The sequence below is a fragment of the Marmota monax genome, unplaced genomic scaffold (assembly GCF_021218885.2).
Source record: "Marmota monax isolate L192 unplaced genomic scaffold, Marmota_monax_Labrador192_F-V1.1 WCK01_AAM20220418_F8-fsc00019, whole genome shotgun sequence".
NCBI classification, from domain to species: Eukaryota; Metazoa; Chordata; class Mammalia; order Rodentia; family Sciuridae; genus Marmota; species Marmota monax.
This window is the reverse complement of record NW_026695242.1, coordinates 9,668,542-9,694,935: the sequence shown is the minus strand read 5'-3', so window position 1 is coordinate 9,694,935 and position 26,394 is coordinate 9,668,542. Positions and strand designations below refer to the sequence as shown.

The window sequence follows — 26,394 nt, the reverse complement described above, 5'->3', positions numbered from 1 at the left end:
GGGGATTGAACCCAGGGCCTTGTACATGCTGTGTATCCCCTCTTACCACTGAGTTCCACACTCATCCCTAGAACTTAATGTAAAATTATATCTCAGATATGGGAGGTAGAGGAAAAAGTATGGTGCAATATGCATTGTATGTTTCCATTTACTTAGGAGGGAAGTGGAGGATATCATTTATCAGTGTGTGCATTATCTCCAAAAGGCCCTTGATAGTAAAAGGTGATGTGATTGCTTTATGCATAAGAAACTGGGTGGCTGAGGAACAAGGATAGGAGAGAAGCTTTTCACTGTGTAACTTCTTGTATCTTTTTAGTCTTTTTTAAAAGTAAAGGATTAAAAGTATTTTTTAAAAGAAAAATGCACTACATTTAAGAAATCAATTATACTGTTCTTATTAAAGAACTAAAATCCAGTAATACCGATCTTACTTTCAATTCCCAACATGAGAATTTCAAAATTAAATAGAATAGCTGTAGAAGTTTCTTTCCTTACCATAACATCTCCCAGTGTGTGCCCATAAAGTATAACTATCTTAAGATGTTAAAGAAATTTTTTGAAGGTTTTTTCCCCCCCACTATTGGGGATTGAACCTGGGGGTACTCTGCTAGTGAGCTATTTTTATTTCTGAGGATTGAGCGCCTGAGTGCTTTACCCCTGACTTAAATTCCCCAGACCTTTTGTTATTTATTTATTTATTTTTAAACATCAAATTGTATACTTTATTTTTATGTGGTGCAGAGGATCAAACCCAGTGCCTCACACATGCCAGGCTAGTGCTCTGCTACTGAGCTATAATACCAGTCCCTTTTATTTTTATTTTGAGACAGGGTCTCACTAAGTTGCTTTTGGCTTCCCTGGGTTGCTGAGGTTGGCTTGAACTTGTGATCTTCCTGCCTTAAGCTCTCAAATTGCTGGGATTATAGGCATGCACCACCATACCTTCCTTTTTATTTTGAAACAGGGATTTGATAGACTGTCCACAATAGTTGTGAACTTGTGATCTTCCTGCCTCAACTTCCCGAATACTGGTGCACCACCAGACATAGTGTTTTTTTGTTGTTGTTGTTGTTGTTTGAAGTGGTGTCTTTGCCATGTTGCCCAGTTTCATATAAAACTTATGGATACAAGTATTCCTCCTGCCTCAGTCTCCAAGTAGCTTGGACTACAGGAAGAAATTTATTTATTTTTGGTACTGGTGATTAAACCCAGGCACATAACCATTGAGCCACATTCCAAGCCCTTTTTGTTTTTTATTTTGAGACAGGGTCTCACTAAGTTGCTGAGGCTGGGCTCAAACTTGCCTAAGTTGATGAAATACTGAGTTCTTTGACTATATTTTGGAGTTTCCTAAACCTTTAGTGTGCTGATAAGGATTTTGATTTTTTTGTTTGTTTTTTGGAGGCGGGGTGCTGGAATTGAATCCAGGGGTACTTCACTACTAAGCTACATTTTCAGTTTTTTTATTTTGAAAAATGCTCTAAGTTGCTGAGGCTGGCTTCTTAACTTGTGATCCTCCTGCCTCAGCATCCCAAATAGTAAGGATTATACAGGCATCTGACATTACACCCAGCTTTTTTGTTTGTTTTTTTGGTGGTGGTACTGGTGCTTGAACTCAGGTTCTTGCATAGACTAGGCAAGTTCTCTTGCACTGAGCTACATCCCCAGTCTTTTCTGGACTTTGAATTTCTAAGAGGGAGTTAAAATAGTATTTTTACAACTCATTGAACGATGATTCTTTTGCCTTGGAGCAACCCTGAAAATACTCATTTGAGGAAAGTTATGGATGAAATAAGTTAAATAATTTTATAGATTTTCAGACTTAGTTCTCTCAAGGTGTACATACATATATTTTATAACTTCATATAATTTTTAACATTTTGGGCTAAAATTGTCATTTTTAATTTCCAGGTAATTTCAAGTCATTATCTTAATATGATGTTGATTTTCTTCAATAGCCGGCTGTTGCGCTGCCTACAAGCCTTAGCCTGTCTACTCCTCAGCCTGCAGCACAGATAACTGTATCTTATCCAACACCACGGTCCAGTCAGCAACAAACCCAACCTCAGAAACAACGTGTTTTCACAGGAGTGGTTACAAAGCTACACGATACATTTGGATTTGTGGATGAAGATGTATTCTTTCAGCTTAGGTAAACTTCATTAGGTGTTGAGATGACTTATTGAATTCTGTATAAAGTACTTGTGATAAAGATAAGCTAAAATTTTCTGTTTTAATCATTCAGTTTGTATTATGGTCCTATCTGTGATGTGTTTGGGTGGAAAAATGTGGTTAAGTATATGTTTTGATTATTGAACATCAACTAATTGTGAATTCTTTTTTTTTTTTTTTTAGTTGTAGATGGACACAATACCTCTATTTATTTATTTATTTTTTAATGTGGTACTGGGGATCAAACCCAGTGCCTCACACATGCTAGGCATGCTCTGTACCACTGAGCCACAACCCCGGCTCTAATTGTGAATTCTTTATAAATATTTTCTTAGAACTAGGTGGCATTTCTAACTCTTCATGGGCAGACTTTGAGATTGGGGGTTGATTAATTATGACTTTTAAATCCTAATATTCTGGTTTGACATATCTGATGATATAGACTAAGAATTTTTTTTTTTAATTGAAAAGTTAGTGAACAGGATCAAATGGTTGATGGACAAACATTCACAATAGTACTTTGGTTCCTTTATGGTAGTTGTAGGCAATATGAATTTTCTTAGATATATCAAGAATATTTCTAATGAACTTCCTTAGAATGGTCACATTTGGGACTCAGTTGCTGTAGAAGATTTTTGTATAAAAGGGATTCCCATTTTTTTGTCGTCTTTCCAAAACCTGAAGCAAATTTTACTTTTGGGCTCTAAAAGTTAGTGCCATAAGCAGAAGGACATAACTTAGGAGATTATGAGGTGGTAAATTATTTCTTGCACTTCAAAACTTCTGTTTATATATAGAGGGTGAAACGTTCAGTTCTGAAATGAGTCTACAGATATATCTACTTTTGTAAGAGCTCTCCAGTCTTCCATTTCTGGTATAGTGTGTTTATTTATTTATTTATTTATTTATTTTTAGTTATAGATGGACAAAATACCTTCTTTTATATTTATGTGGTGCTGAGGATCAAACCTGGTGCCTCAATTGTGCTAGGCAAATGCTCTACCACTGAGCTACAACCCAGCCATATAGTGTATTTTGTGTGTGTGAGAGAGTGTGTGTGTGTGTGTTTGTCTGTGTGTGGCTGGGGATTGAACCCAGGGCCTTTTGCATGTGAGGCAAGCACTCTACCAACTGAGCTATATCCCCAGCCCCTTAAAGTGTAGTTTTAAATGCTAAGTGTGTAAATTTGAGGGTGGGGCGATGTCTTTTTTTTTCCCCCCAAATATTTTTTAGCTGTTGATGTACCTTTATATTATTTATTTGTATGTGGTGTTGAGAATCTAACCCAGCGCCTCACACATATAAGGCAAGCACACTGCCACTGAGCCACGACCCCAGCCCCTTGGGGGGCGATCTCTTAATTGTGTTTATTTTTTTTCCCCCAGTGCCGTCAAAGGGAAAACTCCACAAGTGGGTGATAGAGTATTGGTTGAAGCTACTTATAATCCTAATATGCCTTTTAAATGGAATGCACAAAGAATTCAAACACTACCAAATCAGGTACATAAAATATTGAACTAATTATCATGGAAATTTGGTAATTGAGTCTTCCATTTGACAAAAAACATTTTATCTCTTTTGTTTTTATTAAGAATCAGTCCCAAACCCAACCTTTACTGAAGACTCCTCCTGCTGTACTTCAGCCAATTGCACCACAGACGGCATTTGGTGTTCAGGCTCAGCCCCAGCCTCAGTCACTACTGCAGGCACAGATTTCTGCCGCTTCTATTACACCACTACTGCAGACTCAGCCACAGCCTTTATTACAGCAGCCACAGCAAAAAGGTATTGCGTGCATGTATTCTTGTTTTTAATTTCAGACTAATGTGTGTTATGATTTATTTGTTCAAATATAAAGAACATGCTTTTAATTATAAAATAGGCAGGGACATCCAGGAGGTTGAAAAAGAAGGATCTTTTGAGCAAGTGAGTATATGACCAGACTGAGCAATATAGTGAGACCCTATCTCAAAATGTCTGACAGGGACTTTGAGGAAACTTGAAAGGAAGCTTAAATATCCTGAACAAAACATCCTGTAATTCTCTACTTATATGGAAGTAGTTTTGTTTTATTTCTTGTAGTGATAACAAATTCAGTGAATAGGAAATTCAAAGATATGTTTCTTGTGTACTTAAATATCAGAACTGTTATCCCTTGTGCCCCCTTTTGGTATCACATACCAACAATATTTTATTTATACATGTGAATCTTTTCTTTTTAATTAATTAATTTTTATTCATTTTATTGATTTATTTTGGTACCAGGTATCGAACCCAGGGGTGCTTAACAACTGAGACACATTATCAGCTCTCCCCCCCAATACATGGAGTATAACTTATTCTAATTAGGATTTTATTCTTGTGGTTGTACATGATGTGGAGTTACCCTTGTCTGGTAGGAAAGGAAAGTTATGTCTGAATAATTCTATTGTTTTTTTCTTTTCCCTCTCCCCTCCCTTCCCTTCATTCCCCTTTGTTTAATCCAATGAACGTCTATTCTTCCCCTCCTATCCTTGCTTGTGGATTAACATACACATATCAGAAAATTTAGCCTTTGGTTTTTTGGGACTGGCTTATTTCACTTAGCACTGATATTTTCCAGTTCCCTTCATTTACTAGCAAATGCCATGATTTCATTCTTTATGGCTGAATAATATTTCATTGTGTATATATACCACATTTTCTTTATTCATTCATCTGTTAAAGGACACTTAGGTTAGTTCCATGGTTTAGTTATTGTGAGTTGAGCTGCTATAAAACATTGATGTGGCTGCATCATCTAGTATGCTGATTTTTACGTTCTTTGGGTATAAATCAGGGAGTGGGATAACTGGATTAAATGGTGGTTCCATTTCATGTTTTCTGAGGAATCTCCATACTGCTTTCCATAATGGTTGCACCAATTTGAAATCCTCCTGTACATGTGAACTGGTGTTAGTAATTCTGTTATGTTATTGGGGATCAAACCCAGGGGTGCTCTACAACTGAGCTACATGCCCCAGCCCTTTTTATTTTATTTTTGGTAGTGGGGATTGAACCTAGGAACACTCTTCCACTGAGCTACATTCCTAGCACCCCTCTTTTTTTTTTAATATTTTTTTAAAATAAGGGAATGTTTTTATACCTTGTTTTTATTTATTTGTTTTTATGTGGTGCTAAGAATTGAACCCAGTGCTTCACACATTCTAGGCAAGCACTCTACCACTGAGCTACAACCTCAGCCCCTTTCCAGCCCTTTTTATTTTTTGAGACAGTGTCTCACTAAGTTGCTTAGTGCCCTCACTAAATTGCTGAGGCTAAAAGCCTTGAACTTAACTATTCTGCCTCAGCCTTCCAAGTTTCTGGGATAGTAGGTGTAATGGTGGCTACATCCAACCCTTGTTTATTTTTTGAGACATAGTCTTGCTAAGTTGTTCAGGTAAGTTGTTTGGGTTTGCCTCTAACTGTTTCAGCTTCACGACTTGCTGTATATACAATTGTGTGCCACTGTGCCTGGGATTATACAGTGTTTAAAATGGCAGTTAGCCTGCTGCATGCCGTGATACATACGTGGAACCCCAGCAATTTGGGATGCTGAGGCAGTAGGATAAAGGTTGGAGGCCAGGGGCTGGGGTTTTGGCTTAGTGGTGGAGTGCTCGCCTAGCATGTGCAGGGTCTTGGGTTCGATCCTCCGTACCACATTAAGATAGAGGTATTGTGTCCAACTACAACTAAAAAATAAATATTAAAAAAAAAAAAAAAGTTGGAAGCCAACCTGGACCTGTTTCAAAACAAAAAATAGAAAAGATCTGGTGATGTAACTCAGTGGTAGAGTATCCCTAGGTTCAATCATTTTTATTTATTCATTTTTTAATAATTTTAGTTGTAAATGGACATAATAACTTTATTTTTTTATTTTTATAGATATATAATTTGGCATTTTCTCTTTCATTGTATGTTATTATACTAGAGCAAAGTGATAAAACGTATAACTCCATGGTATAGCTATAGCAAAATGATAAAACCAGGTTACAGCATAATGGATTATTAATTTTAAATGAACACCTGATTGTTCACTACTCAGGTCAAAAAATACACATTGCATGCTGGGGATATAGCTCAATTGGTAGAGTGCTTGCCTAACAGGCGTGAGGCCTTGGGTTCAATCCCCAGCACTACCACCACCAACAACAAAAAACACATTGCTAATACTTGTGTATAGTGCTAGGGATCAAACCCAGTGCTGTGTTTCATAACTGGCAAGCACTCTACCAGTGAACTACATCCCTCAACACCCATCTGCCTCCTTTTTTCTCAAAATATATATCCTGAATACAATTTACTTTGTCTGCTTTTGAACTTAATATGAGATTCCACTTATATTCTAGCTTGTGTAAGGTTTTTTACACCATTATGTTAAAGTTTTTCCTTCTATTTATTTCATGTGGGTATAGTTTGTTCATTTTCATTGTGCATTTCCATTGTATGAATATTGTACAATTATCTGTTCTCCTTTAGTAATCATTTGGTTATTTCTTGTTTTGGTTTCTGTAAACATTCTCGTGTGTTCACAGACAATGTGTGTGACTTTTTCTAGGGTATGTATCTTTGAATGGAATTGTTGGGTGTGAGGAGTACATATATCTTCTTAGATAATACCAGACTCTGTCCAAACTACTTGTTTCCTCCAAGTATCTGACAGTTCTCTGATCTCTGATTTTTTTTCCTCATAGTTTTCTTAAAATATCTTATTTTACCATTGTGAATTGGGATTTGAGTACCTATTTGTTTGTTTTGATACTAGGTTTTCAAACCTGGATCTCACATACTTAGCACTCTACCGCTGAGCTACAGTCCTTGCCCTAAGACAGGACCAGTTCTACAACAAAATGTATAAATTATGATAACTGTGAATGAACAATTTTATTCCCAATTGTTAGACTAATTTCATCTAATCTCATAATACTTTTGTACTTTCTTTATTTTTTTATTTTTTTTTTTTATAGAATTCTGTTCATTGTTTTTTTTTTTTATTTTTTTTATTTTTTATTTTTTTTAGTATTTGGCGGACACAACATCTTTGTTTGTATGTGGTGCTGAGGATCGAACCCGGGCCGCACGCATGCCAGGCGAGCGCGCTACCGCTTGAGCCACATCCCAGCCCCTTGTACTTTCTTTAAATGTGTTAGTTTAATTTTATTTTTTTCTGTATTTTTTTTTTGAAGCTGGCTTATTGCAGCCCCCTGTTCGTATAGTTTCACAACCACAACCAGCACGAAGATTAGATCCACCATCTAGATTTTCAGGAAGGAATGACAGAGGAGATCAAGTGCCTAATAGGAAAGAAGACCGAAGGTATGTTTTAAGAATATAATATAGATGGTGGTGGTGATTATTCAAAATGTGAATGCATTTAATGCCACTGAACTGTGCAGATAAAACTGGTTAATGTGATAAACTTCGTGTCACATACATATAACATTTTTGGGGGGGTGGGTACCGGGGATTGAACCCAGGGGTGCTTAATCACTGAACCACATCCAAAGCCCTTTTATTTTTTGCTTTGAGACAGGGTCTTAAGGCCTTGATAAATTGCCCAGCAACATAACATTTAAAAAATACATTTTTGAAGAGTTAAAAATGTGTTGTTTTTATAACCTATTACATTATTTCTTTAAAAAACTGCCATTATGCCAAAAATATTAGTAATAATTTTATATAAATTTACTTTAAGTCGTGAAAGGGAAAGAGAAAGACGTAGATCCAGAGAAAGATCACCTCAAAGGAAACGTTCCAGGGAGAGGTCTCCCAGAAGAGAGAGAGAAAGATCGCCTCGGAGAGTTCGGCGTGTTGTTCCACGTTACACAGTGCAGTTTTCAAAGTTTTCTTTAGATTGGTAAGTTCTTTTTTTCTCTTTCAGTTATTAACTTTGTAATTTTGTATAGATTAGTGTGGAATGTGTTATAATCAGGATATTTTACCTGAGAAAATCATGTGCTGACATTTAGTGCTCTTATAAGGATAGAAATGCAATTTGAAGTAGTCATTTATTTCTCTGCTAAAGTGTATTATTTATAGTACTCATAACTTTAAAGTTATCAACTATTCAAAAAGAAAACCTCTAAAGGAAATTCTGTTGTGATGAAATCATTGCTTAACATTAGAGTTATTTAAGATCCACATTTATTGATGAAGATCCACATTATATGTGATGAAGCAATAACAAGTAAACCAATTGTTTCAAGCTTATTTGTGATAATATAGTATAAAGTATGAATTGGATCTGCGTATGTTCTGAGACCTATATAATATACATGTGTTTGTGTCCATAAATAAATTATTGAGCTTTTGGAATCAGAGGTTGAGGCAAGTTACCAAGAATTTCTCAGTTTTAGCTATAAAATCCATTAGCTTGCAGAATTATTGTTTGGTTCAGTATCTAGAGCACCCAGAGTGTGGCAATTTTAGATTTTCCTTAATTGATAATAGTAGTGAGTTATGATGGCAACTAGGGTTACTAGATTTAACAGATGGAAAAAGCAAATGGACAGTAAAATAAGAAAATCTTTAAAAGCAGTGTCAGAACTGTTTGGCATAGGTGCAAATAATGTGTGTACTTGAATGACCTGAGAAGATATAATTTTTAATATTTATTATGTTGGCCTGTCAAAAGTTGAAATTTCTGCATATTCAATTCTAGATCTGATAAACAGTGTGATTTAGTGTACTGAATACCAAGAAATTCTTAACTGGTGACTTTGCTTGTTTATATTACTTCATTGTTTATTTACTCTTAACTTTGGCCAGATTAGCAAGTACTCTTAATTTATACTAGTTTTGTTATTATCCTTTTTTACTATTAGGCTTAAAAAAATCTGTTGGTACCAAAACTACTTCATTCCCCAAGGTACTAAATAGAGGAGCTCTAATTTTTATGCATCTTTCCCAGTATTAAACACTATATAGGAAGAGTTGGTCAGATACATAATTGAGGCGGGCGCCATGGCTCACACCCATAAATCCTAGCAGGTTGGGAGGCTGAGGCAGGAGAATTGTGAGTTCAAAGCCAGCCTCAGCAACTTAGTGAGGCCCTGTCTATAAATAAAATATAAAAAAGGGCTGGGGATGCGCCCTGCTATCAAAATAAATAAGGATATGAAATAGAACAGCTCCTACTAAGATCACTTTCACAGTTTCACTTTTACTGCTAACAATATCAATCAAACCCATTACAAATAAACATCATTTTAAAGTTTCCATGTCTCCTTAATCTGTAGTTCTGGAAATCAAATTTTTTATACTAATATAATTATGAGCACTTATTTGCAATTAATGCTTTATGTGGACTTATGTCTGTTTTATCATAGATTTTATTCCTATGGGGTAAAACTTCTAAAATTCTGGTACTGAGAAACTATTACATATACTTTGTTCCTTAAAAATAAAACTCAAATATATTTTGCACACTTTTGATACAATCTTTATTTATTTTTTAGTTTTAGGTCGATACAATATCTTTATTTTATTTTTATGTGGTACTGAGGATCGAACCCAGTTCTTCATGCATGCTAGGCAAAGTACTCTACCTCTGAGCCACAACCCCAACCCCTTGACAGAAGCTTAACCAGATAAAGTATAATTATATCAGCAGCCACAATAGAAAATTATCACAAAGTAAAATAAAAATAAAATAAAATATTATTTTATTTTGTGATGCTGGGATTAAACCAGGGCTTTGTATATGCTAGGCAATTAGTCTGTTTCTAAGCTATATACCCAATGTATCTCTATTTTTTGTTTTTAGGTGTCTGATAAAGACATCTCTACATAGAGATTAGTTGTTTTTTTTTTTTTTTCTCCTTCCTTTCTTCCTGTACTAGGGATTGAACCCAGGGGCACTTTACCTGTGAAGTATATCCCCTGACCTTTTTATTTTTATTTTGAGATGGGGGTCTCGTTAAGTTGCAGAATCTGTCCTTGAACTGCCCATCTTCCTGTCGCAGTCTCTTAAGTTGCTGGCTTACATATGTGCTCCAACATGTCCAGCAGAATTCATGTATGTGTTTCATTTTTTGTGTGTCTGTGTGTGTGGTAATGGGGGTTGAACCCAATGGTACTCTAGTGAGCTACATCTCCAAATCACCAGCCATTTTTTTTGTTTTGTTTTGAGACGGTCTCACAAAAGTGCACTCTTTCTGTCATAGCCTGGTGAGTTTCTAGAATTGGACCACCTCACCTGCTCATTATGCTTTTTTTTGTTTTTGTTTTTTTTTAGTTGGGCACAATACCTTTATTTTATTTATTTTTATGTGCTGCTAAACCTAGTACCTCACATATTCTTGGCAAGTGCTGTACCCCTGAGATATAACTCTGACCCTCAATTATGCTTTTTAAAAATTTTTTTTTATAGTTGTAGATGAATACAACATCTTTATTTACCTTTATGTGGTGCTGAGGATAGAACCCAGGGTCTCACACATGCTAAGCAAGTACTCTACCACTGAGCTACAATCCCAGCCCATCAGTTATGCCCTTTTGTTCAATTGTTTATCTTTGAGTTTCTCGCCTTTAAAATCTGCTTTTTAGGGGCTGGGGATGTGGCTCAAGCGGTAGCGCACTCACCTGGTATGTATGCGGCCCGGGTTCGATCCTCAGCACCACATGCACCGCCAAAAACTTAAAAAAAAAAAAAATTGCTTTTTGGGGAAAAGGAAACTAATTTTTTAAAAAATTTTTATTAGTTATTGATGGACCTTTATTTATTTTTTGTTTATATGTGGTGCTGATAATCGAACCCAGTGCCTCACACATGCTAGGCAAGCACTCTACCACTGAGCCACAACCCCAGCCTCAGGAAACTAATCTTTAAAATATCAGTGCCAGATTTAAAAGGCAAGAGTTCTATTTCCGTTTTACATAATAATAATAATTAGGTATTGATTTACTTAAATTCTTATAGAGAAGTATAGAGGTGTAGATAATATAAAGAACACTTTATATATATTTTTTTCATTTATATATTTTTTTTCATTTGTATTTTAGTATTTGATTTTTAATTTAAGTGTAATGATCTACAAGCTTAATCTAGAATAGAACTTGAATTTTTTCTTTGCTGAATAAGTCTGATTAAGGGGTATTTGAGTACTAATTTGGTATTACTCTTGTCCCTTCTTTGTATGTATTTTGTGGGAATTATGATTTTTCTCAAGTAATATACATTTTAAACTAAGTCAAAACTACTTTTGTTTCAGTCTTCTCTAGAGCTGTGGGTTTTCTTTATTTCAAAGTGTCTTCTCTAATGAATTATAAGCTACATACAAAAAGTAGAGAAATAAAGGTAACACTTAGATACTGATAATTCAAAACTGCAACTATATACAAATTTGTAAAATAAAATTTTCACATGTCTCCATCTGAATTTGTACTTCATTTAATTGACTATTTTCAACTTGCTTTTTACTCTGTAAGGTTATTTAGCTTCAGAATTATGTGAATGTATAATCTTTGGTGTAAGGCTGCTTATTCACTACTTATGTCTGTTTTTCAGTCCTAGTTGTGACATGATGGAACTAAGGCGCCGTTATCAGAATTTATATATACCTAGTGACTTTTTTGATGCTCAGTTTACATGGGTGGATGCTTTCCCTTTGTCAAGACCATTTCAGCTTGGAAATTACTGCAATTTCTATGTTATGCACAGAGAAGTAGAGTCATTAGAAAAAAATATGGCCATTCTTGATCCTCCAGATGCTGACCATTTATACAGTGCAAAGGTTTGTATTTGTGATTTACAGCTTAATTTCTTCGTAGTTGTTCAAAAATAAGAGGATATGTGGAACCATTCTTTTTTTGGGAGGGGATATGGGGGATTGAACTCAGGGGCACTTGACCACTGAACCACATCCCCTTAAGTAATTTAACCTCTTTGTGCATCACTTATTATGCAATAAAATAATGGTTGTTTTAACATTTTAATCCTTATAAAAATGTGAAGATGAAGTTGAAAGTTGAATGTTATGACTTTTTTGTTTGTTTGTTTTTTTAATATTTATTTTTTAGTTTTCGGCAGACACAACATCTTTATTTGTATGTGGTGCTGAGGATTGAACCCAGGCCGCACGCATGCCAGGCGAGCGCGCTACCACTTGAGCCACATCCCCAGCCCTGTTTGTTTGTTTTTGTACTGGGGATTTAACCCAGGGACACTTTACCACTGAGCTATATCCCCAACCCGTTTTATTTTTTATGACTTTTGGCCCCAGATAAAATTTAATATTGGTTGAATGTACTGAATTTTTGTCTTTAGGATAACATTCAGAATATGGCTTATCAGAGTTAGTTTTCTTCTGGTTTAAAACATTGTTTGATCTAAAAAGCATCCCTTAAATCTCGAGTGGTGGCAGGCAGACATTCATAGTCAGGTAATACAGTTTGTTGAGTCAAGTTGGCAGTTGTGAAGGACTCAATTTGGTTTGTTAAGAGATGCCCCAAGCTGGGAGTGGTGGCTCACGTCTGTTATTCCAGCAGCTCAGGAGGCTAGGCAGGAGGATCTCAAGTTCAAAGCCAGCTTCAGCAATTTAGCAAGGTCCTATCTCTAATGAAATATAAAAAGGGGTTGGGGATGTGGTTCAGTGGTTAAGTGCCCCTAGGTTCAATTCCTGGTACCAAAAAAAAAAAAAAAAGCTCAAACCTGATAGAAAAGAATTCCAGAATATTTCTATATGACAATAGCAATAGATTTTGCTATAATGGGATTTAGAATGTCTTTGGATGCTGTTAAAGTTCTTTTGAAATTAACCTACCATCCCTATTAATAACATCATTGTGGGTGGCTCAATACTTTTTGTCGAAGGGTTTGAGAACCTCATGAAGTAAAATTTTGTTCCCTTTTCTTCCAAAATATTTTCTATTTGTAAATTAAAATAATTTCAGAAATTTAAAAAAATCTTCCCTTGATAAGTTAAAACTTTATAAGGTATTTAATATTTTAACTTATTTCTGTAACATTTTGCATTCATTTTTATGAGAAATTTCAAATAACTAAAATGTGAGTTTAAGTAGTAGTGCTTCTCATTTTTTTTTACATTACATTAGACTTTTGACAGGATTGAATTATTTGACTATAATAGGTAATGCTGATGGCTAGTCCTAGTATGGAAGATTTGTATCATAAGTCTTGTGCTCTTGCTGAAGACCCACAAGAACTTCGAGATGGATTTCAACATCCTGCTAGACTTGTTAAGGTAAAATAAACTATTTGTTTTATCTTTAGGTGTATATTCATTTACCTTAGTGCTTACTGTGTATATGTGAAATTTAAAAACAGCATATTTTTAATCTTGTTACTAAATGATTTTAGTATTATTAAGGTACTCACAATTTAATAATACAGATGTCTTTCTCACTGCAGATTGTGGCTATACTTTATTTGTGTATAACGACTTCAACTGTCATTGATTTGTTGTATTTGTAGCATATTAAAATCTTAGTGATAATGGGATTTAGAATGTCTTTGGATGCGTTAAAGTTTGCATTATAGCTTGTTTCTTTAAAAGAATGGTAACTGAAGAAATATTATAGAAGGATGAGTTATGATGTGTAAATCCTATTCCATTGCTGAAATGCAGTGTGGAACACGATGAACTGAACTCTTCCTTGACTGACAGATATCTGAGGTAGTAAAAATGATATTGGAAAGGTTTGTACCTTTCCTTTTCAAGTATTTATTTGTAATTTCACAAGTTATATAATGTATGTAAGTGATTCTTTGTTTTGAATTAGTTTTTAGTGGGCATGAAAGGCAAGGATGAAGCCATGGCCATTGGTGGGCACTGGTCTCCTTCGTTGGATGGACCAGACCCTGAAAAAGATCCCTCCGTGTTGATTAAGACTGCTATTCGTTGTTGTAAGGCTCTGACAGGCATTGATCTAAGTGTTTGCACACAATGGTAAGTATCAATTCATTTCTTGATTAGAAATATTTAATAGATTTGTAGATGTTCTTATCGATCAGCCTTTTCCCCTTATTTTAGCAACACTTGTCATGCAGGTAATCTCAAAGGAAAAATCCCCATTTGTAGCAAAAGTTTATTTGGTGCCAAAAATGTTTTTTGGAAAAAGGATTAAGAACTAATCAAAATATACTGAAAATTTAAATGTTTTGTTATGCTGTACTTTGGAAGTTTGGTTGTATGTTGAAAATACTTTTCATTTCATGTATAGCTGGAGAAGATCGTCAAGAGAGAACTTCATTTCATTATAATTCTTTTGTTATTAAATGATGTAGTTGCTGATTATTTTTGTTCAGCCATATTTTCTCTTGAGGCTTATTTGTCCTATGTATTTTAGTATATTTCTTGTGACTTAATTGAGAATATTCTTTTTTAGCACATGAAATCTGAACAGCTATCCAGCTTCTTCAGGTATTATCTAAAATATGGGTAGCTTTGTAATCAAACTTGAAAATGTGTTGTGGGAACTTATTCTTTTATTCAATAAAATATTGTACAAATGTACCAAAAGAGGAACTATGGCTTCTATAATTTTTTTTTCTTTAGACCAACCTCAAGTTCTTGCAGCAAAATTTCTTTACTTGATGTGCTACAAGTGAACTAGGGTCTTTAAAATGTATTTTAGAATTTTTTTTCCAACATGCTTCTTCCCTTGCAACAGGTACCGTTTTGCAGAGATTCGCTACCATCGCCCTGAGGAGACCCACAAGGGGCGTACAGTTCCAGCTCATGTGGAGACAGTGGTTTTATTTTTCCCGGATGTTTGGCATTGCCTTCCCACCCGCTCAGAGTGGGAAACCCTCTCCCGAGGATACAAGCAGCAGCTGGTCGAGAAGCTTCAGGGTGAACGCAAGGAGGCTGATGGAGAACAGGCACTGAACGCTAATCCCTTTTTCTATTTCCGCTTCTCACAGGCACAGGAACACAGGCACAAATGCACACCACACACTACATAACAAACACACATGGAGGAACATAAGTGGTAACAGCGACTGGTAATCCAGCTTTCAGCAGTATAGTTGAATGTTCTTTTCTCTTAAAAATTCTGTCTATTATGCTAACGTTGAGAGTGTTGAGACCTCAAAGGAAAATAAGTTGTGCTTAAATTGCACAGAATTTTGTTTCTATCATAGATCTAGTTGCTGGAATCTGGGACCAGTTGTTGAGCAAGATTAAGTATTAAGCCATTTTAAACATTTTGCCATTTTCTAAAATTTAAAAGATTTTCTCTTTCATGGTCATCAGTTCTAGTCATGGATATTTGAAATTGGACAACCACAAGTCTGAGAGATTTGAAATTTCAGGCTATGTGGCAACGTCTTTGGTACATTTCAAAGGTCTGACTAAATCAGTCTTTGGGTGGCTTGAAAATTGGGGCAAGATCACACACTGTGTGGTTAGTGGAGACCGGCAGTGTTTGTGCATCCCTGATATCCTTTGTGTTGTAATTTATCACCCTTTTGTGTTTCACAGATCTGGCTTTGATTGGCTGATGAGTGTCTTTGTGATCAGTTAAAAATGATAGAATGTATGTACGTGGACTTGCCTAAATAATAACTTTAGGAGAAGACAATCTGAAACATTTGTGACCTTGCACAGATCAGCAACAGACTTTTAAAAGTGAATTAAATTTATTTTAAGGTTTCAAAATGGTAATTATGTTCTTAACTTTGTATATTAGGATGAAGAAGAAAAGGATGATGGTGAAGCTAAAGAAATTTCCACTCCTACCCATTGGTCTAAACTTGATCCAAAGACAATGAAGGTAACTTTGAAAATTATGGTTTTTAATTTGAAATCTCTTTAACAGGAATACATAACATTGGTGAGAATGATGGTAGTATGTTTTTCAAATAAAAACCATTCAAAATGAAGTCTGTCTTGGCACCATTTGGAATCCCAGGTTCTTTGGAGGCTGAGGCAAATTTGAGGCCAGCCCAGGTAATTTAGCAAGACCCTTCCTCAAATAAATAACAAGGGCTGGAGATTTAGCTCAGTGGGGTAAAGTCCACTTTTTTTTTTTTGGAGTTTGTCCCAGGCCCTTGTGTGCTATACAACCACTGTACCTCTGAGCTACATCCCCAGCCCTTTTTATTTTATTCTGAGACAGGATCATGCTACATTGTCCAGCCTGGCCTCGAACTTGTGATCCTCCTGCCTCACCCTGCGCCATCAGGTCTGGCTGTTCACTGATTTTATATAACTATAATATATTGCATTTACCTGTGAATATATACATACATGTATAAATTAAAAAGTGATGTTAAATATCAGTCTAGCTAGTACCTGTAAAATGCTTGCAATTTCAAAGTACCTGTAATATCAGGAATATTGTTTTATGGTTCAGTAATTGACCAAGAAGGCAGAATTTATCACTGGGCACAGTGGCACATGGCCTGTGTAATCCCTGTGGCTTGGTAGGCTGAGGTAGGAGGAGCACAAATTCAAAGCCAGCCTAAGCAACTTAGTGAGACCCTGTCTCAAAATAAAATATAAAAAGGGTTAGAGATGTGGTTCAGTGGTTAAGTACCTCTGGATTCAAACCCTGGTACCAAAAAAAAAAAAAAAAGGAGGTGGGAGGCGCCAGAATTCTTACACTTATGGGGCTGGAGTTGTGACTCAGTGGTAAAGCACTTGCCTTGCATGTGTGAAGCACTGGGTTCAATGTTTAACACCACATAAAAAGAAATAAACAAAATAAAGGTATTGTATCCATCTACAACTAAAAAATAAAAATTTAAAAAAGAATATTAAAAGAAATAATTTCTAAACTTACGTAACTTAAATTCAGGGGTCAGAAAAGAAACAGGAAAAAGATGAACTTGTTTTAAAAATAAATTTAAGAGTAAAATGTAGAATGTATGCCTCTAAACTGGGAAGGAAATAATTTAATAATTTCTTTGAAAATAAGTGGTTAACCTGCGTTAGTTTTTTCTTCTGGGTGTCTCTAGCCCAGTTATCTTAGTATTCTTTCTGCTGTTTTGTATTTCCGAACTATAGTCTATGGTCAAGATAGAGACTGATCTTTACTTCGCCTTTTACAGTTTGTTTTTAGCAAATGCCTTCTAGTTGACTTTTGCTCTTAGCACAAAACAATTTTTCTACTTAGTTAGGAACAATTTCTTTCTGGATTTTTGTTGTTTTGTGTTTGTGGGGTTTTGGGGGGTTGGGGGGAGACTGATTTTTTTTTTTTTTCTTTTAGTACATAGGATTGAACCCTGGACTACTCTATCACCACATTATATCCCCAGCACTAATTTCATTTTATTTTGTTGTTTGGGTTTTTAAGAGTTATAACACATCTCACTTAGTGTTGAATTTGGCCTTGACTTGTGAACCTGTTATCTCAGCCTCCTAAGTCCTAAGTAGCTGAGGTTACAGGACCTAGCAAGGCTTGAACCTTGACTTTAAACTCATTGGTTTTTAGTATGTAGACATTGTATGTCATAAGAATGTTATTTGTTGAGAGCCACAGTTTAGTCAGAATGATGCCTGGCATTTTTGCCAGAGGGAATGGTTGAAAGATGACCCTGCCCCGGATTAGGGCAGATCCTGCTGGGAATAGGGCAGCTCCAGGATTAGGGCAGATCCTCCTGGGATTAGGGCGGATCCTGGTGCCTTGGGCACTACTTTGGAGTTCCCATTGAGTTCTCTTGGGGTTCTCAGAGAATTGGCGCGCAGAGCAGTGTGTTCCCGGGAAGTGTGTGTAGAGTGCAGGTGAGAGTTCGGGAATAAAGGTTGCTGTTTGAACCTACAAGGCTGTGTGCCCAGCCAGACTGCGGCAGTTATTCTTTAATTGCTTCCAAGTTGTCATCGTCAATATCAGGTTCATATAGGGTACTCAAAAGATTATGAAAACATTGACAATAAGACTAAGACTATACCCAACACTTTTTAATTTAAACTTGATTGTTTTGATGTTAAGTTCTATATTTTATTTTTATTTATTTATTTTTTTGGTACTGAGAATTGAACCCAGGGCCACTTTACCACTGAACTACATTCCATAGTCCTTTTTAATTTTTTATTTTCAAATAGTCTTGATAAGTTGTATAGGGTCTTGCTAAGTTGCCTAGGGGTGCCTTGCCTCGACCTTGGGTTCCTCTTACCTCATTCTCCCATGGAGCTAGCATTATAGGTGTGTGCCACCACATCCAGATTCTGTTTTCTTTTTTGTAGGATATAAGTAATGTATTTAGTTGGTTGGTTGGCTCAAATCAAGTTGTATTTAAAAGTTGCATTTTAATCATTTTCATTTAACATCTTTTTTTCTCATGTAATTGTTTTTCAATTTTACATTATATGTGGTTTATGTATTAATACTTCTTAGATATTGCTTTTTATTGAATGTGCAGATTCTTTACTTTTTTGAAGTGAAGGACTGTTGTAAGTAAATCTAACAAGGTATGCTGGTGCAACTCTGTAATCCCAGTGACTTGGGAAACTCTGCAGCAGAAGGATTACAAATTCTAGTCCAGCCTCTGAAACTAAGTGAGACCCTATCTCAAAATAATGTGAAAAAAGGGCTTACCTAATACCCAAAAAGGTCCTGTGTTCAATTCCTAGTATTTCCAAAAAAAGGTTAATAATTAGTAAATCTGTTTTTCTCCCTGAGTTCAGGATATTTCATACACACACACACACACACACACACACACATAATTTTAATAGTTTTATTTACTTTTGGGGGCGAGTACTAGGGATTGAACCCAGGCACTCTAGTAACTGAGCTATATTCCCAGCCCCTCATTTATTTATCTTTATGTCAGCTGAGGATCAAACCCAGTGCCTCACACATGCTAGGCAGGCCCTGTACCACTGAGCCATGATCCCAGCCCCCCAGGATATTTCTTTAGGTAAATTCCCAGAAATTAGAATTACTGGGTCAAGGGTTAGGGGGATACATCAGTGGCAGACCACCTGCCTAGCATGTGCAAGGTTTTGGGTTCAACCTCTAGTACCATTAAAAAAAAAAGAAAAGAAGAAAAAAGGAACAGTAAAAGGACTTTGAATCATCTTAAAATGTTTTGAATTATTTTCCAAAATATTCTATACATATCACCTGTGTGGTTTTTTTTTTTTTTTGGATACCCAGAATTGCACTCAGGAGTACCTAGCCACTGAGCCATATCCCCAGTCTTTTTTTTACCGTTTTATTTATTTTTTATTTTTTGGTACTGGGTATTGAACTCAGGGGGCACTTAACCACTGATCCACATGTCCAGCCCTATTTTGTATTTTAGTTAGAGAAAGGGTTGCACTGAGTTTGCCTAGCGCCTCAGTTTTTCAGAGACTGGCTTTGAACTCACGATCCTCCTGCCTCAGGCTCTGGAATTAAAGGTGTGCACCATGTTGCCAGGCACCTTTTTATTTATTTTGAGACTAAGTTGCTCAGGGCCTTGCTAAATTGCTAAGTAGGTCAGGGCCTTGCTAAATTGTTTACTAAGGCTGTCCTTGAACTTGAGATCCTCTTGCCTCAGCCTCCCAAGAGGATTATAGGCATGCACCAGCACGTCTGTCTTTTTTCATAAAAATTTTTTTTTTTTAAATCAGGTAAAAGTATATAGTTTGTTTACATCTCATTTTCTTTTTCTATGTTTTTATGTTGCATACATTTAGGTAAATGATCTCCGAAAAGAATTAGAAAGTCGAGCCCTTAGTTCCAAAGGATTAAAATCCCAGTTAATAGCTCGATTGACAAAACAACTTAAAGTAGAAGAACAAAAAGAAGAACAGAAGGAATTAGAGAAATCTGAAAAAGAAGAGGAAGAAGAGGATGATAGGAAATCTGAAGATGATAAGGAGGTATTTATTCAGCATTTGAATATAGTTGTATTGGTATTTCTCTTAGTATGTTGGGTGTTCGTGGAATATATGACTTCACTTTGTGTGTGTGTGTGTGTATTGTTTTATTAAGGTATGTAAGGTAAAAGTAGAATTTTTTCCCACAGTTGCTTTACCACTGAGCTAAATCCCACAATTCTTTTTATTTTTATTTTATTTTATTTTTTTAAGTTTCATTTAAAATTTTTTTTTTTTTAAGTTATGTATGGACTTAATGCCTTTATTTGTTTTTATGTGGTGCTAGGATCAAACCCAGCGCCTCACACTTGGGAAGCAATGCTCTACCACTAAGCTTACAACTCCAGCCCCCCTTTTTATTTTTTGAGACCGGGTTTTTTCACTAATGAGCTGAAGGTGTCCCTAAGTTGTTGAGGCTGACCTCGAACTTGTACTCCTGCCTCAGGCTTCTATGTAGCTGGGATTACAGGCATGTGCCACTGCACCTATCTAAAAATTCATACCTGTAATGAATAGTTCTGCAATTTTTTAAAATTATTTGTTCTAATTAGTTATACATGACAGTAGAATGCATTTTTTTAAAAAATATTTTTTAGTTATAGTTGGGCATAGTACCTTTATTTTTATTTGTTTATTTTTATGTGATGCTGAGGATCGAACCTAGCTCCTCGCATGTGCTAGGCGATCGCTCTACCGCTGAGCCACAACCACAGCCCCTAGAATGCATTTTGACATATGATACATATATGGAGTATAACTTCTCATTCTTGTTGTACATGGTATAGAATCATACCAATCATTTAATCATATGTACATTCGGTAATAATGTCCGATTCATTGAACTATCCTTCCTACTTCTATACCCTGTCTCCTCTCTTCACTCCCCTCTGCCTATCCAAAGCTGTTCTTCCCTAACCCCCTGCCCTCATTGTGAATTAGTATCCACTTATCAGGAAAAAACAAAAACAAAAACATTCAGCTTGAGTTCCAATGAAATGCTCATGCCCTAATTGTGATGCTTCTAAAGTAATATGTTTGATTGGATTCTACTCAAGAATAGACAAATTATTCAAGCTATTTTGTACCTCAGTTTTATATCTAATACATTTATTCCTTAGTGCATAAGCTTATTGTGTTCTCTGAATTTGAGAGCTAGTGTGTTTTAGCCCCAGTAATTGGATAAACCCTTAGGGTTTTTAAATGTGATGTATTATAAAATACCCATCCACAATTCCTAAAGTAGTTCTTCGAGAAGTATGTGACATAGATCAAATTGTAAGGAAAACAATTGGGTAAATCTGAAAAGTGAAAAAAATTTTATAAAGCAAGTTGTGTGAACTTTTCAGAATGTATCCACATTAAAGAAAGAAACTTAGGAGCTGTCTTAGATTGAAGAAGGTTAGTGAATGTGACTGGATCTGGGCTAGGGAAAAAATGTCATTAAGAAAGATATATGGGCTGGGGATGTGGCTCAATCGATAGTAGCGCTCTCGCCTGGCATGCGTGCAGCCCAGGTTCGATCCTCAGCACCATATACAAACAAAGATGTTGTGTCTGCCGAAAACTAAAAAATAAATATTAAAATTCTCTCTCTCTCTCTCTCAAAAAAAAAAAAAGACTGGTATAATTGGAGCCAGGTGTGATGGCACATACCTGTAATCCCAATGGCTCAGGAGGCTAAGGCAGGAATCAGAGTTCAAAGCCAGCCTCAGCAAAAAGTGAGGCGCTAAGCAGCTCAGTGAGATCCCGTCTCTAAATAAAATACAAAATAGGGCTGGAGATGTGGCTCAGTGGTTGAGTGTCCCTGATTCAATTCCCAGTACTGGGGGGAAAAAAAAGAACAGTATAATTGGAGAAATTTGATTGTATATGTAGTTGTTACATTAGATATTATTGAAGTTTTATTAAATTTTGTGGATGTGATAATGGTTTTGTGATTATGTAGGAGAATTACCTTTTTTTAGACAATACATGAACTTGTGATTTCTTATCAATTGGCAGGTAAAGTACTTATTTTGGTGATAACATTTTTTCAGAATTGACCAGTGGGAACCCTTTTAAGTTATATGTCCTTTTGATATATCCTCATCATTTTTTGAAGGATTTCTTACTTTTTGGCCTGATAGGATGTTTCAGTCTTATTGTGTACATTTCTCACTTTTGGTCTTCAGTCTCTTATGGTCAGGAACCCAAAGAACCTGGTGTGGTGGTACACACCTGTAATCCTATTTACTAGGGAGGCTAAGGCAGGAGAATTATAAATTCAAGGTCAGCCTGTATAACTTAGTGAGACTGTTTCAAAATGAAAAAAATAATGGGCTAGGAATATTGGGTAGTAGAATGCCCCTGGGTTCAATCCCCAGTACAGCAAAAAAAAAAAAAAAAAAAAGATATCCAAAAGAAAGAATTCGGACCCACAAAAGCTACTACCCTTAGTAAATTTGAACTGTTCTCTTTTTTTCAATCCTTATAGTTGTTTTGGTCACTCTAAAGAATTTTAGGTATTTTGCCGTTTTTCTTTATATGGTATACATTTTTTGAATACATACATATTGTACATGAAGGTTTAAACCATGAACTAAAATTTCAAAATCCAGGAGGAAGAAAGAAAACGTCAAGAGGAAATGGAACGCCAGCGTCGGGAAAGAAGATACATTTTGCCTGATGAACCAGCCATCATTGTGCATCCAAATTGGGCTGCAAAAAGTGGCAAGTTTGATTGTAGCATCATGTCTTTGAGTGTCCTTTTGGACTACAGATTAGAAGATAATAAAGAACATTCATTTGAGGTAATGTTTTATCTTTGAATCAGGATCCAGATAAGGTCCACATATTGTGTGTCTCTTAAATCTCTTTTTCTCCCAGTTGCTAATTAGGAAAATCAATAGTTTATTCTATAAAGTTTCATATAAATTACTTTTGTTGATTTTTTTAATCCTATGGTATAGTAATACCACTGAAATATGCTTGTGTCCTCTGTATTTTCTATAAATTGATAGTTAGATCTAAATTCTTAATCAAGTTGTGGGCTTTTAAAAAAGAAATTTGAACTTTTTGAAGAATCTGTTGAAATCCTGAATAGCTTTAGAACTATTTAGATAAGCCCATGCATGGTGGTACATACCTGTAATCCCAGTAACTCAAGAGGATTGTAAATTCAATGCCAACTTGGGTAATTTAGCCCTGTCTCAGAAAGATTAAAAAGGAGAGGACATGTTGCTCAGTTGCAGAGCAGCCCTGGGGTTTGGTCTCCAGTGCTATAAATAAATAAATAAGTATATTTTAGTGTATAAGTTGATGAATATGTGGTAGCTCTTACCATGGCTCTCTGCATAATAATAATAATGGATATTCCATACTCAGGGTTTTTAATTGTTTTAAATGCCTGAAATGTTCTTCTAGATATCTTCATAATTCATTTATTCATTGCCTTCTAGTCACTTTTTTGTCGGGTGGAGGGTACTGAAGGTTGAACCCAGGGGTGCTTAACCCACTGAGACACTTCCCCAACCCCTTTTGAATTTTATTAGAGACGGGATCTTGCTGAGTTGCTGAGGCTGGCATTGAATTTGCAATCCTCCTACCACAGCCTCCTAAACTAATGGGATTACAGGCCTGTGCCACCATGCCCAGCTCTCTGGTCACTTTTTAAATGTCAGAAAGAGACCTTGTCTAACTACTCTTTCTCACTTTCTTTTTATAAAATACATGCTAGGCAAGTGCTTTACCACTGAGTTGCATCCCAGTCCCTTTATATGCTTGTTTTTCTTGTAATTTGATATTAATTGGGTTATTTCTTATACTAGGTTTGTTACCTTTGTGCTGAAATAAAATTTTTTTTTTTCTTTTCACTGCTGTATTCCCAGCCCATGGTACATAGTAGGCATTTGATTAAAAACTTATTGACTGGGTCTGTAGTCATAGCTTAGTAGCAGAGAGCTTACCTAGCATGTGTGAGGCACTGGGTTTAATCCTCAGCACTACATAAAAATAAATAAATTAGCTAAAGGTATTGTGTCCATCTACAACTAAAAAATATTAAAAAAAAAAAAGTATTGACCAACCAATGGAAATATAAACAAACCCTTATAGAATAAATAAAGTATTGTGAAGATTAATAGTTTCGTTAGGAGTATAGAATTCTTTTTTTCTTTTCAGATTTTCTATAGTAGATTACTTATTATAGTATTTGACTAAAACTGTACTAACCTAATATTTTATATCTTTGAAACATTGTTTCAGCATTTTGAGTCTTTGACATCAATTATTATAACTATATTCTAAATGTACTTAATAGATTCAGCAAATATTTATTAAAATTACTAACTGCTAGATTTAATATTTCTGTTGCATTTGTGTTAATTTTCATATCTTTTTATAGGTTTCATTGTTTGCAGAACTTTTCAATGAAATGCTTCAGAGAGATTTTGGTGTCAGAATATACAAATCATTACTCTCTCTTCCTGAGAAAGAGGACAAAAAAGAAAAGGATAAGAAAAGCAAAAAAGATGAGAGAAAAGATAAAAAAGAAGAAAGAGATGACGAAAATGATGAGCCAAAACCCAAACGGAGAAAATCAGGAGATGATAAAGATAAAAAAGAAGATAGAGATGAAAGGAAGGTCTGTAATTATTTCCATAATTTCTTCTTTTAGATTGTAACAAATGATGTTATTTCCATCAGAATATTAAAATATGAAGCCAAACTTATACTTTAGAAAATTTGTCTTTTAATTAAGCCAATTCCCCAAACTGCTGAGGGCCTCAATAAGTTGCTAAATTGGTCTCCAATTTGAGATTCTCCTTCCTCAGCCTCCTGAGTTGCTGGGACTATAGGCATGAGCCACCACTCCCAGCTATTGTTACTCTTAAATGTATTACTTTATGGATGCTGTGGTTATGGCTCAGTAGTAGAATGCTTGCCTGGCATGTGTGAGGCACCACATAAAAATAATTAATTAAATAGAGATATGATGTCCATTATACAACTAAAATAAAAAAGCATTCCTTTTTTAAGAAATTTATAGTTTGAAACTATTTTAAGTAAATACCTTTTTTTGGTGATGCTGGGATTAAAACCCAGCGCGTTGCACACATGCTAGGCAAATGCCCTACCTCAGCTACATCCCCAGTCCTTTAAATAAATAAATGTAATGGACTTAATGTTTTCTTATTAAATTTTAAATTACAGAAAGAAGATAAAAGGAAAGATGATTCTAAAGATGATGATGAAACTGAAGAAGATAATAATCATGATGAATATGACCCAATGGAAGCAGAAGAAGCTGAGGATGAAGAAGATGGTATGATTCAAATTTTCTTATTACTGATTATGTTTGAAAAAACATTTGTTTGCTGACTTTGTATCAGTGAAATCTATGATTTTAATATTTTTTATTAGAAAGTTAAAATATTCTCTAATGAAAATATATTAATTGTTGTTTACTAATTTTTAGGTGAGAAGGCTATATTTTGGTGCTTTTGGTTTTTTATTTTTTATACTACTGGTAATTGAACCCAAGGTCTACAAAAGCTCCACAAGTGCTCTAACCATTGAACTGACAGGGTCTTGCTAATTTTCACAGACTGGACTTGAACTTGAAATCCTCCTGCCTCAGCCTCCCAAGTAGCTGGGATTACAGGTGTACACATATGCCCAGCCAGAATATATTCTTCGAAAAATAATTTGGTTTATTTTTATTTTTTAAGTGAATACTATCATCATGCAATGAGTATATATTTATGGTTTAAATACTATTAATAATAATTACCCATGGTACCTATTAACCTATGTCTTAAAAACCATGTAGGGGCGGGCTAAGGTTGTGGTAGAGCACTTGCAAGAAAGGGTCTTGCGGAGTTGCTTAGGGTCTTTCTAAGTCGCTGAGGCTGGGTTTTCAATACACCTGCCTCAGCTTTTCAAGTTGCCGGGATTACAGGCATGTGCCACCATGTCTGGCTGACACTCTAAATACTTTCTAGTTGGGCTGGGGGTGTGGCTCAAGCGGTAGCGCGCTCGCCTGGCATGCGTGCGGCCCGGGTTCGATCCTCAGCACCACATACAAACAAAGATGTTGTGTCCGCCGAGAATTAAAATAAATAAATAAATATTTTAAATAAATAAATAAATAAATAAATACTTTCTAGTAAACATTCTGATCAGTAATAGATGTTGGCCATAAAGTATCTCTGTGTAATGCCTTACCCATATCTCTTTATGTTGATGTGACTTGAGAATTTTGTCTTTTTCTCATATCAGAAAACTAAAAACTTTTTTTTTTTTATTAACTGTATCTATGGATGATACTTCTTATTATTAAAGGTTATTTTGGTTTGCAGCTTTTGGGTTTTTTGGTAGTGGGGATTTAACCCAGGGGCGCTTTACCACTGGGCTACATCCTCAGTCCTTTATTATATATATGTATTTTTTA

General features: G+C 35.5%; 1 protein-coding gene and 2 non-coding genes across 14 annotated transcripts in view; 2 read left to right on the top strand and 1 right to left on the bottom strand.

Annotated features, from left to right (window-relative positions):
* Nucleotides 1–26,394, top strand: part of LOC124076022 (cell division cycle and apoptosis regulator protein 1) — a 194,266-nt gene that overhangs the window by 159,482 nt on the left and 8,390 nt on the right. For 11 of the 12 annotated variants that reach the window (XM_058577940.1, XM_058577943.1, XM_058577941.1 and 8 more), the window contains 14 exons: nucleotides 1,959–2,152; nucleotides 3,558–3,672; nucleotides 3,765–3,957; nucleotides 7,377–7,506; nucleotides 7,886–8,047; nucleotides 11,699–11,924; nucleotides 13,281–13,394; nucleotides 13,933–14,099; nucleotides 14,824–15,034; nucleotides 15,844–15,927; nucleotides 19,782–19,967; nucleotides 22,562–22,753; nucleotides 24,346–24,585; nucleotides 25,155–25,266. In XM_058577940.1, coding sequence (XP_058433923.1) covers nucleotides 1,959–2,152; nucleotides 3,558–3,672; nucleotides 3,765–3,957; nucleotides 7,377–7,506; nucleotides 7,886–8,047; nucleotides 11,699–11,924; nucleotides 13,281–13,394; nucleotides 13,933–14,099; nucleotides 14,824–15,034; nucleotides 15,844–15,927; nucleotides 19,782–19,967; nucleotides 22,562–22,753; nucleotides 24,346–24,585; nucleotides 25,155–25,266 — 2,326 coding nt within the window. Of the gene's footprint in view, nucleotides 1–1,958; nucleotides 2,153–3,557; nucleotides 3,673–3,764; nucleotides 3,958–7,376; nucleotides 7,507–7,885; nucleotides 8,048–11,698; nucleotides 11,925–13,280; nucleotides 13,395–13,932; nucleotides 14,100–14,823; nucleotides 15,035–15,843; nucleotides 15,928–19,781; nucleotides 19,968–22,561; nucleotides 22,754–24,345; nucleotides 24,586–25,154; nucleotides 25,267–26,394 lie in introns of those variants that run through there. The other variant, XM_058577944.1, reaches the window with a different exon arrangement.
* Trnav-cac (transfer RNA valine (anticodon CAC)) lies at nucleotides 3,245–3,321 on the bottom strand. The gene has a single exon. It is a non-coding gene; the product is annotated as a tRNA-Val (tRNA).
* LOC124076192 (small nucleolar RNA SNORD98) lies at nucleotides 13,738–13,802 on the top strand. The gene has a single exon (XR_006846289.1). It is a non-coding gene; the product is annotated as a small nucleolar RNA SNORD98 (small nucleolar RNA).